This window comes from Carcharhinus amblyrhynchos, chromosome 15 (assembly GCF_965287045.1).
Source record: "Carcharhinus amblyrhynchos chromosome 15, sCarAmb.v2.hapA, whole genome shotgun sequence".
NCBI classification, from domain to species: Eukaryota; Metazoa; Chordata; class Chondrichthyes; order Carcharhiniformes; family Carcharhinidae; genus Carcharhinus; species Carcharhinus amblyrhynchos.
In genome coordinates this window covers 35,404,466-35,417,475 of record NC_137338.1, presented here as the reverse complement: position 1 = coordinate 35,417,475, position 13,010 = coordinate 35,404,466, and the positions used below count along the sequence as shown (strand labels likewise).

The 13,010-nt window shown below is 40.1% G+C and overlaps 1 protein-coding gene across 1 annotated transcript in view; it reads right to left on the bottom strand.

The window, feature by feature from the left end:
• The window catches only part of LOC145353238 (vang-like protein 1), a 45,734-nt gene that overhangs the window by 13,087 nt on the left and 19,637 nt on the right, over nucleotides 1–13,010 (bottom strand). The window contains exons 3-4 of the mRNA XM_080203789.1: nucleotides 9,021–9,153; nucleotides 5,518–6,122 (exon numbers count right to left, since the gene is read on the bottom strand). Of these exons, the coding sequence (XP_080059915.1) occupies nucleotides 5,518–6,122; nucleotides 9,021–9,153 (738 nt within the window). The remainder of the gene's footprint in view (nucleotides 1–5,517; nucleotides 6,123–9,020; nucleotides 9,154–13,010) is intronic.

The window sequence follows — 13,010 nt, the reverse complement described above, 5'->3', positions numbered from 1 at the left end:
GGTTAAATACTAGAATTGATATCATCAGGAGACAAATGGAGGTGTAATGCAACACTGTTGTATTGAGAGAAAACAAAAGAAACGAAAGACCCATGCATATCCCTTAGCAAAGGAAACTAATAGTAAAGGAAAGAAACCAGCCAGAGGGAGGCAGGGTCCAGTGACCTGGGTTTTTTGGAAGAAAAGGTCAACCTCAAGGGTGCATATCACCTCAGATATGTGGTGACAAGGACAGATATCTTAGGATGAGGGGGAAATCATAGAGGGGCTATTGTATGAGGCTGCATTACAAATAGGAGAGCTGGCAGAGGTGGATGGGGTGGTTTAATGTGTCAAATGGTGCAATGTTTCTCAGTTACACAGAATGTCATTGGTGACCTTGACCACTGTAGTTTAGATGTTGCAGACAATGCTGAAGTGAGACCCTGAGAAATAGGATGGCAGGTGAGCTTCTATGTGGCTGCCATTCAAAAATCTTAGAGCAGAATCTTACTCTTCTCTGTGAATCACAACAAATTTCCAAAAATTTTTAAAACACAAGGTTGGCTGAATCACTGCTTCTAGACTTATTTTAACTCATTAAAACATTGGTGGTGTCCTCTCTTTATGGGACTGAGTCCTTTCACAGTTCAACAAAAATATTGAAGGATCGTCAACAATAATGCATACAAATTCAGTAAGTAATAATAAAGGAACAATAAAGGAAAAAACAAAAACTTTAAAAAAGTGGATAGACCAAATGACATAAAAATGCTTGTCATGTCCATTCAGAGCTCTAGTTGCTCACTGTAGAGGGGATAGAGCAGATTTTATGAATGTTATCAGGACTGGAAAATTGCAGCCAAGACGACAGACTGAGGTTGTTTTCCTTGCAACAGTTAAGGCCGAGGGGAGATTTGATTGAGTTGTATAAGGTTTTGAGAGACCTCCATAGAGTGGATGCAAAAGACCCTCTGCACCCTTTCTATTGCAATCATGTAGTGTGGTAATCAGAACTGTACACAGTATTTTAGCTGTGGCCTAATGAAAATGTTATACAGCTCCATCATAACTTCCCTGCTCTTTTATTCTATGCCTCAGTTAATAAAGGTAAGTATCCCATAAGCTTCTCAACCACCTTAGCTATTTAGTACCTGCTCTGATGCCTTCAAAGATCTTTGGACATGATCCTCTGCACTCCCCAGCATCCTACCATTCAGTGTGTATTCCCTTGCCATAATGCATCACCTCACACTTTTCAGGATTAAGTAACATTTACCACTGTTGTGCCAATATGGTCCCGTAATCTAAATCTTTCCTCCTTGCTGTTTACACACCACCAATTTTTGTGTCATCTACAAACTTATTGATCATACCTCCCACATTCATGTGTAGATCACTAATATACGCCACAACAGCAACAGACCCCGCAGTGATCCTTGCTGTACACAACTGGACTTCCTGTCACAAAAACAACCTTTGACCATTACCCTCTGCCTCCTGCCACTAAGCTAATTTTAGATCCAATTTGCCAAATTGCCCTGGATCCCATGGGTTCTTACCTTCTTGATCAGTTTTCCATGCAGGACCTTGTCAATAGCCATGATTAAGTGGAGATTAATTCTGGCCCTTGAGTTTTTTTCCAATAATTTCCTTACCACTGATTTAGGACACACTGGCCTGTAATAACCTGTTTTTTTCCCTACTTCAATCTTGAATAATGGCACCACATTAGCTGTACTCCAATCGTCTGGTACCTCTCCTGTGACGTGGAGATGCTGGTGTTGGACTGGGGTAAACACAGTAAGAAGTCTCACAACACCAGGTCAAAGTCCAACAGGTTTATTTGATAGTAAATGCCACTAGTTTTTGGTACCTCTCCTGTGGCCAGAGAGGATTTGAAAATTAGAGCCCCTGCAATCTCTTCCCTTGTCTCATACAGCACATTAGGAAATGGGTGGTTGAATCGAGAACTCTCATTACATTCAAGAAACATTTAGATGAACACTTGAAATGACTATGAACCAAATGCTGGAAAATCACATTCAAACAAACTGCTGTGTGATGACCAGTGCAACACAATGGGTTAAAGGGCCTCTTCTGGTGCTGTGACTATATGACCAAGAGGTCAATGGCTAGGGGGCATAGATTTAAAAAAAATAGGTAAAAAGGATGAGGAAGAGATTTCTTTCATTCAGAGGTGGCAGGGGCAGAAACCCTCAATTCATTTAAAAGGTGCCTGGATGTGTACCTGAAGCCCTGTAACCTCTAGAAAATTGGGATTAGGCTGAAGGCTCATTTCCCAGACAGTACAGACATGGACAGGGCAACCCCCGAGCCATAATTTTTTAAATATATTTCCTAGAGATCTGAAAGGGAGGAATGTGCTGGAATGAGGGGAGAAAGCCAATATGTGAATTGCTCCTTAAGACAGCCAACAGGGACACAATAGGTTGAATGGCCTTCTTGTGATTCTATAATATCCCCAGTATCATTACAGCAACCAGAAGATAACAAAGTGGGTTCAGCTTGCACATCAACATATAAGCATATGAAATAAGAGCTGCAGACTTCTCAGAGCTTGCAGCTTGCTCTGCAGTTTGGCAAGATCATGGCTGATCTGATTGTGGCCTCAATTCTTCTGATCTACCCTCTAACTTTTGACATCCTTGTCAATCAAGAATGTAACTAACTCAGCCTCACAAATATTCCATGACCCTGCCTCCACTGCTCTCTGGGAATAGAATCCCAGAGTCATGACCCTCAGACAAAATAATTCACCTCACCTTTGTCTCAAATGGGAGATCCCTTATTTTAAACTGTGGTACCTAGTTTTAGTCTTTCTCACAAGGGGGAAAATCCTCGCTGCATCCACTCTGTCAAATCCCCTTAGGATGTTATATGTTTCAGTCAGATCACCTCTCATTCTTCTGAACTCCAATGAATACAGGTGTAACATTTCCTTCAACCCAGCAATCAGTTGACTGAACCTTTTCTGAACTGCTACTAATGCAATTATAAACTGTAAGGAGACCAAATCTGTACACTGTCTTCCAGGTGTGGTCTCCTTACTTTTATTTCTATCCCCCTTACAATAAACAATGTTTCATTAGCCATACTAATCACTTGCTGCACCTGCATGCTAACTTTTAGTGATTCACTTAACAGAACACCCAGATGCCTTAGTTACCTTGTAGCCATGGCTCTGTAGTGACCATGATGTGGATATGCTGGCGTTGGACTGGGGTAAACACAGTAAAAAGTCTGACAACACCAGGTTTAAGTCCAACCGATTTATCTGATAGTAAACTCACTAGCTTGAGGTTTCCCTCTTCTTCAGGTGAATGGAGAGTTCCAGAACTCCAGGCCAGAACTCTCCATTCACCTGAAGAAGAGGGAAACCTCGAAAGCTAGGGAGTTTACTATCAAATAAGTCCGTTGGACTTAAACCTGGTGTTGTCAGATTTTTTACTCTGTAGTGACCATCAGGGCATACATATTTATTGCTATTTGTGCTGACAATTCATCCATTTTGTTATGAAATCTATGTGCACTCAGATATAGAGTCTTTAGCGTCTGTGTGGGTTTCCTCTGGGTGCTCCGCTTTCCTCCCACAGTCCAAAGTTGTGTAGGTTTGGTGGATTGGCCATGTTAAATGTATGGGGTTATGTAGAGGGCTGAGTAAGTTGCTCTGTCAGAGTCGTGGAGACTTGATAGGCCAAATGGCCACCCTCTGTACTTGTAGGGATTCTATGATTCTAGGTCTGTTTCATTATTTGTGTACATTTTGGTCTTATCAGCTGGCACATGTTAACTTGTACGCTTCGTCCCATCCAGTCACACATTTGTTCGTTGTTATAGTATGTATGGTTTTGTTGTCTGTATATAACATACCCACCCACCCACATGTGCACAAACACATCCCCACACACTATTTTAAAGCCCTGTAAACTCCCTTAGTTATATGACCCTTGGGGTTGGAGGGAAAGTCATCCCAACAACATAACATCTCCTTTTCCCAGTACTGATGTCAGTGTTCCATGAATCAAAACCTATTTTCCTCACAGCAATCTTTGAGCCACTATTCAACTTCTAAGTTTACTTACCAATGCCAATTTGCTCGTGGCACTGGTAATAATCCAGAGATTATGGGGAGAGGGCGGGAATGTGGAACTGAGCCACGACAGATCAGCCATGATCTTATTGAATGGCGGGGCAGGCTCGAAGGGCTAGATGGCCTACTCCTGCTCCTATTTCTTATGTTCTTATGTTTATATATTATTACATTTGTGGTTCTGCTTTTGGTACCCAAGTAGATAACAACTAGGCCCTCTCACTGCAAGTTCCTCTCAACTCAAGCAGATGCCTCAAATCATGGCAATGCAGATTTCTGGACTCTTGCTCTTGCCTAGTGAACTGTGTCTACTTGCTTGACTAAACAGTCTCATACCAGCACTACATTCTAATTTTTAATGATTAATCTCCATGTAATATAGCTGATTCATTCAACAAAAATAGGAATCACAGGGACAGTGTATGCATCATTTATCCAATGATTTGCAACTTTATATGTCACATTTTCAAGTGGAAGCATTTTCTTCTAGTTGGTTGTGAAAAACAATAAGAAAAAAAGTGGAAATGAGGTAGAATTCATTCCACCTAATTACAGATAAAGAGGAGAATAAAGAACTCGTCAATGTTGCAACATTCAATGTGAAATAAGCAAGTTTCATAGTTAATGTTTAACAATCTCAGGAGTGTGAAGCACCAACAGTATCGCAAATTCCCTTAGTTTAGGTGGACATTTTTGGTAAATGTTTTATTTAACTGCAAACCTTTTTGCTCTAAATCCAGCAATCATTATTTAAAACTTTATTCCATCTTTATTGCAATTTGACAATGAACTTTTAGTATGGAACTTGAGATTCTTGTTACAGGTAATCAGACTAATACTCCACCATAAGAGAAATAAAGATGTGAACTAGCATACACAATGTCACCCGCTCACTAAACTGACACAGTGTTCTGTAAAAGTATAGAAATACAAGCCAACTGCAAATAACAGGAGCTTTACTGCTTTCACTGAAAGGTAAACACTTCACTCACAGATGACAACCGCTTGGATTCTACCAAACATCAACTTTTCCATTAATCTTTCATTCTTCTGACATCCCGATGTCTGCGCTTCCTAACTGTGTTACTATAAATGAAACTGCTCTGTAATGCTTGTAAAACAATTTTATATCTTAAATAAAGAGGTATTAACTGTAGTCATTTACACATGGGTATTACAAGTCCGAGCAAGAGCCAACCTGTGTCCAATGTTAATTTCCATGTATAAAACCGTAATTCATTCATCACAAACTAATGCTCATTTTTTTTTTTCTTGGACATTTTAATTTTATTCCAATTTCTAAACTTCATTACTGGACATGACTATAAGTGTTGGAAGACAATAGGGGAGAAAAATATAGGCAGACGAAAAACTAGATTGCCAAAATTTCAATGTTGCTTACAGTATTGCTACACGTCACATACCTCAGTAGGCCCAGAGTGTAGAAATGGGATTCCCCATCAGTTGACCGGGTCACTTTCACAGTGAACATGGGCTGCAGTTGACGTAGCTCCAGCAGCACGATTGCCAGGTAGTGGATAAACAAGAGGGCATCTACCAGTGAAACTGCATACTGAACAATTCCCTGGTAATTTGGATCTCTTGAGTCCAGAATACGTACTCCATAGAAGAGCCAATAGGAAACCACAAACACGAATATCAGCACCATTAAGAGTGCCCGGAACACAAAGACACGTGGCATCTGCGCCTTTGGTTTGCGAAAGAAGAGTGCCCAGGTTCCAATGAGAAGGATGAGAAGCTTGAAGGCGACAGAGATGAATAGCCCTTCGCACACTGTGCCACAGGGTTCAAGTACTTCCCGCCACAGGACATGAGGCAGAACCATAAAGGCAATGGGCGTTAAAAAGACCAGTATTCCAAGCACAGCAGCAATGGCTATCCCCAAATGCCGAGTACAGTCCAGTCCAGTGTCATCCACATCCTTTGTGATCCTCGCAATGTCTTCTTGTGATATACTGTGCTCTGAAGTCCCAGTGATGGCTGTTGTGGTTTCCCCCCAGTTATCATCCTGCAAGATAAAATGCCATGATCAGAATTGCCTTTTATAAACTTTTTATTGAAATCAGTAACCACATCAAGACAAATCTTATGACTTATTTTAAAATATCATTTAACCTGCTTCAGAGAGAGTTTTCATATATTTTCTGAATAAATGCCAATATTGCACTAGTTCCACATCAATTCAGTAAGCTTATAAATTCCCAATTCAGCAGTAAAATACAGGTCTACATTTAGAAGCACAGTAGTCCCAAAATGAGCTCAAGATCAACTACAATCAAATTACTATCTTTTTATTTCTATGCTTTTGCAATATTTTTGATCCTGCAATATGATCCTGCATAGTTTTACAAATCAATTATTTAAAGCTACCAAATGGTAGATTTGTTAAAATATCACCACAGAAAATTACAATCACATGGTTTATTAGGCAAGTTTGTGAACACCAATGTCTACTTCTGTGGAGTAAGATACATGGTTTAACTTCTCAAAGGCACCTTTTCCAGAACTAGCTGTTAGAGGTAATATTTGTATATTTGTTTACATTGTCTTTAGCCAGTAACTAGGGGAAAATTATCTGCCTCATTACTTTATCAAGATTTGCAACCTAATTGCCTTACATGTATGTGTTTAGTCTCTACATTTCCAACACTGCTAACGTTCTCCGAATGGTCTGACTCATATGGTATCATAAACAGGTCAGTAATTTAATCTAGCTTCACAGAATAATTTAAATCATGGTCCCTTTTTAACCCAGTGTGTTTCTGAGACTGCGATTGCAATTTTTTAAAAAACAATATTATTGCTGCCTTTTCTCCATAGGCACAGTTTTGCTTTTATGCTTAGACACTGTGCAAAGACCCCCAGGGTGATGAAGTGGATCTCAGCACATCTAAAATGATATAAATTCTGGCTAACAGATTTTACAGCGAGTTCTATTACTGTTGTACCTAATATGTTTTCTCCCCTGTGCATGCATTATCCAGTGTTATATCTCAGCAGATGCTCACAGAAACTAATCTCCGTATTAAAACTCTATATGCTACTGGATACAATTTCAAGTCATCCTCTTACTCCCCTCAATTGCCCAAACTATTGAATTGCAGCAGGACCTAATAACATTGGTTAATGAGGCTGTGGGCTGAGCGAACCAAAGGTCCAATCCTTTGGTGCTGCAATGGGTGTGCAAATTACTCTGGGTTCAGCAACACTTTGCTTAATCACGGTAGATAAGAGAGGTTCAGAATTTCTTGCCTTTTTTTGTTACCTCTTCACTAAAGAAACTTACGCAAGTTCATCAGTTGCTGTTTAAAAGCAAATGTTATAAAATTTACCTAGCACTTTAAAAGCTACAAACTTTAGTGAATGCTTTCCCATTCCATTAAAAAAGAACTCCCACGATGACAAACATTATGATTGAACGCAGACAAAAAAGGTTGTCAGCAGAAAAGGTTACAGGGTGAAGCAAAGGTTACAAAGACCAACAGTGCAAGAATAAACAGCCGTTCTTAACAAATTCTACTTCAATAACAAGATAAGAACAACTTGCATTAATAGAATCTATAATAGATTATTAGAAAATCCACAAAGATGCCTGAAAAGATGTAAAGATAAATAGAAACGGATAAAGGAAAGGACACAGACACACATTGAAATTAGGAGGTAACCAAAAAGATGAAATTAAAAGGTGCAAGCACTGAACAGAGACTTAAGCTGAAGCAAGCTTCACTGCCACCAATGATTGGTTGAAGGGAGGGTCTAATCCATACAGAGAATTGGAGGGTCAAAGGAAGCAACATAGCTTGTAAGAGGAAAGCCTGGAAATTGCAGAGGATGAGGCAAGACCACATAGATACAAGCACTTCAGGGATCAGTTTAATGTCTATGGGGCAAGAATTAAGTGTAGGTCATCAAGTACTGGATTATTGGGTGGCAAATACTGAGAGCAGATTTATTGTAGCCTAGGCCATTTCAATATGGCAATTTGGACAAGAAGGCATTCTGTATGCAACGGGATGGAACTACTACCAATTACTGAGCCTTTCAAAGTAATTATTGTACACTTCTTAAAGAAAATTAAAACTATGCTACAAAGCTAAGTTGTTCCAGTATTCTGTGTCACTATGTCTGATATGATAAAAGCATTCACAGAATGGACATAGATAAGCTTTGGTTAGAGAAGCATGAACTGGAAGAACAATGACAAAATTAAAGCTAGAAGAATAGCTGGTAAAGTATGAGCTTGCTCATTCAAAAATGAAATCAGAAAGTACTTTTCACATACTGATAGTGAAAAATTGGAATTCTGGGCTTCAAAAAGGCGATGGATGCTGGACCAATTGAGATCTTCAAGACAGAGTCCAACAGTTTTTCTTTTTTGAGTAATGATATAAATCAAATTTGGGTGATCAGAATTAGCTACAGATAATCCATGATCTAACTAAAAGGTAGCACAGGCTTCAGAGGTTGGTTGCTTACTCCCGTTCCTATATCACAAGTGAATGCAACAATTCCTTACTCAACACATCTGACTGTTTGATAATTTCATTGTTCAGTAAGTTTTGAGACAACATCAACTTGCTCTTATATAAAAATAGAAACAAAAGGGAACATGACAAACGAAACAACCTACAGGGGTAGCAAAACTGCAAGTTGGCCGAAGAAAAATATCTTTGAGTGCATATCTATCTAATAAAACAAATGAACAAAAGGGGCTATAATCAGCTAAACTTCTGAATTTTAAGAGTTTTGAAATACAAATATCATTGTTCATTACCGTTTTTAGTCCCTGGCTTTACGTACCTTATTCAATAATATAGTTTTTTGATGCTCTTTGGTCATCTTCCACCTGAAACATCCAATAGAATAACCCTCATTTTGAAAATTCATAAATATGTCCAAGTTTTACCTGTACAGTCTCATCCCCACGAGTTGACTCGTTGCCAAGCAGTGGCTCTGCTGGTGGTGTCTGAATGGTAACAGATTTCTCTGACCGACTACTGTCTTTGTTTCTGGATCTTTGCCGATCCCGGCTTCTTTCACTGAAAGAGGAAAAGCAGGGCATTTGGTTATGACCAGGGAATGCAGCCACAGAACCCATATTAGATCACTTCAAATAATCCATGCTACTGTACTGCAATTCAATACAGATTCTTCTAAAATAAGCAACACATTTAAGTCTAAAACTTAAATTCACACCAGACTTGGCTTAAACGTTCTTGGATATTAGGCCCCACTCACTTTTTGATGTGATAAATTGGACTACAAAAGCAACCAACACTTAAACAATACTACAAAGTTGGGGCAAGTGTTAATCTTATGAACCAAGTTTAGCATTACACAGATTAACAGATGGACAAAGAGCCCAGATGCAACATAACAGAACGTGAATGAGGCATTCAATTTGGAAAATAAGTAACAACAAAAAAAAACTGTAGAACGGGTGAAGTAATGAGAGAAATTAAGTTATAAAATATATTCTACATCAATGGAAGGAAAATGTAGGACTAGCTCAAGTTATTCTGTATTTCCTTTTCTTCCAACACATTGTTCAAAAGAAAACATTAGAAACTAATAAGAACATAAGAAGTAGGAGCAGGAGTAGGCCATCTGGCCCTTCGAGCCTGCCCCGCCATTCAATAAGATCATGGCTGATCTGTCATGGCTCAGTTCCACATTCCCGCCCTCTCCCCATAACCCTTAATCCCCTCTCTTATCAAAAACCCATCAACCCACGTCTTAAAAATATTTAGCGAGGTAGCCTCCACCACTTCAACGGGCAGAGAATTCCAAAGATTCACCACCCTTTGAGTGAAGAAGTTCTTCCTCAACTCCGTTCTAAACCACCCCCCCTTTATCTTGAGGCTATGCCCCCTAGTCCTACTGTCCTTTCTGCATTGTCCTTTTGCAATCAGCTGCTAGAAGGTGCACAAGATTGGCTGAGAATAGTGATCTCTGTCACTCCCAACCTCAACCTGCCTTTTTTCGCGACCCAATACTTGATTATAGTGGCATTTATTTTTGGTCACCATTTCATCTTGACTAACTGTCAATTCAGAGTATGCACCCAATTGAAAAGCTTTAGTTTGCATTTTGGGGTCTGGAAAGAACAATGATGCTAATATTGCTCTAATCTGGCATCCAGTCCAGACTGAACTTCCAGGAGATAGCGAGAAGGAAAGATGGTGCAGAATGTAGTGTTACAGTCATAGCTGGGTGTAGAGAAAGATCAACTTAATGTCAGGGAAAAAACTGGGTAAGATGCTCTTTCAGAGAGTCCGTGCAGATTCAATGAGCTGAGTGGCCTTCTTCTGCACTGTAGGGATTCTATAATTCTATCATACCCACATTAATCTGTCTGTTGCAGCGATATGTGCCCAGCACAGTGATTCAATTTTATTGTCACATGTATTAGTATATAATGAGAAGTATTTTTTCTTGCCCGCTATACAGACAACGCATACTGTTCAAAGAGAAGGAGATGGCGCAGAATTTAGTGTTACAGTCATAGCTAGGTGTACAGAACGATCAACTTAATGTGAGGTAGGTCCATTCAAAAGTCTGATGGCAGCAGATGAAGAAGTGTTTGAGTCAGTTAATAAGTATCCTCAGACTTCTGTATCTTTTTCCTGATGGAAGAATGTGGAAGAGAGAATGTCCGGGATGTGTGGTGTCCTTAATTATGCTGGCTGCTTTTCCAAGGCAGCGGGAACAGTAGATAATATCAATGGGTTGGAGACTGGTTTGGGTGATGGATTAGGCTTCGTTCATAACTCTTTGTCATTTCTTGCAGTCTTGAATACAGCAGGAGCCATACTAAGCTGTGATACAACCAGAAAGAATGCTCTCTCTGTTGCATCTGTAAAAGTTGATAGCTACATGTCAAATTTCCTTAGTCTCCTGAGAAAATTGAGGTGTTGGTGGGCTTTCTTAACTATAGCATCGGCATGGAGGGACCAGGACAGATTGTTGGTGATCTGGATACCTACGAACTTGAAACTCTTGACCATTTCCACTTCATCCCCATTGATGTCGACAGGGACATGTTCTCCACTATGCTTTCTCAAGTCGAAGGCTATCTCCTTAATTTTGCTGACATTGAGGGAGAGATTATTCTTGTAGCACCAGTGGAGGGAGATTATTGCCGCTACACCAGTTCACCAGATTCTCTCTCTCTTTCTTGTACTTCATCTCATCACTGTTTGAGATTCCAACCCACTACGGTGGTGTCATTGACAAACCTGAAAATCAAATTGGAGGGGAGTCTGGCCACACCGTCACAGGTGCCGCAGGATCGGTGTTGGATCCATTGTTGTTTGTCATCTATATCAATAATCTGGGTGATAATGTGGTAAATTGGATCAGCAAATTTGCTGATGATACAAAGATTGGAGGTGTAGTGGACAGTGAGGAAGGTTTTCAAAGCTTGCAGAGGGACTTGGACCAACTAGAAAAATGGCAAATGGAATTTAATGCAGACAGGTGTGAGGTATTGCACTTTGGGAGGACAAACCAAAGTAGAATGTACAGGGTAAATGGTAGGACTCTGAAGAGTGCAGTTGAACAGAGGGATCTGGGAATACAGGTACAGAATCCCCTAAAAGTGACATCACAGGTGGATAGGATCATAAAGACTGCTTTTGGTACACTGGCCTTTATAAATTGGAGTATCGAGTATAATAGTTGGAGTATTATGGTAAGGTTATGTAAGGCATTGGTGAGGCCGAATTCAGAGTATTGTGTACATTTTTGGTCACCTTGTTACAGGAAGGATATAAATAAGGTTGAAAGAGTGCAGAGAAGGTTCACAAGGATGTTGCCGGGACTTGAGAAGCTGAGTTACAGAGAGAGATTGAATAGGTTAGGACTTTATTCCCTGGAGCATGGAAGAATGAGGGGAGATTTGATAGAAGTATAAGATTTTGATGGGTATAGAATGAATGCAAGCAGGCTTTTTCCACTGAGGCTAGGGGAGAAAAAAAACCAGAGGGCATGGGTTAAGGATGAAAGGAGAAAAGTTTAAAAGGGAATATTAGGGGGGGCTTCTTCATGCAGAGAGTGGTGGGAATGTGGACTGAGCTGCCGGATAAAGTTGTAAATGCGGGGTCACTTTTAACATTTAAGAAAAGCTTGGATGGGTTCCTGGATGAGAGGGGTGTGGAGGGATATGGTTCAAGTGCAGGTCAATGGGACTAGGCAAAAAAATGGTTTGGCACAGACAAAAAGGGCCAAAAGGCCTGTTTCTGAGCTGTAATTTTCTATGGTTCTATTTCTATGGTGTGTAAAGAATATAGTAAGGGGCTGAGGACACTGCCTTGTGGGGGCTCCCAATTCAGAACAGAGCTAGCATCTCAAAATCGGGCATCCAGTTGTTTACCGGAGGCAGAATTTTACTCAACCACAAGCTGAAACCTCATGGCTGGGCATATCCATCACTCTACTATTGCCTTCAAGCCAGGAGAACAACACTGATTGACTAATTAGTGGAGGAAGATATATCAGAAACAGCATCAGGCATACCTAAAAATAAGATGCCAACTTGGTGAAGCCACAGCACAGTGCTACACAATCAATGGATCAGATCAAAGCTCTACAGTCGTGCATTATCCAGTTATGAGTGGTGGTGGATAATTAAACAACTAAGTGGAGAAGAAAGCTCCACAAACATCTCTTTCCTCTAATTTGGGGGACATGATGTGGAGATGCAGGCATTGGACTGGGGTGGGCACAGTGAGAAGTCTCACAACATTTGGAATCACAAACTTTTGGAGTCATGCTCCTTCATCAGGTGTGACTCACCTGGAGGCCTGGGATGATCTTATAGAGGAATATAAAATAATGAGGGGCATAGATCAGCTAGACAATTAATATCTTCTCAAAAGCAGGGGAGTCCAAAACA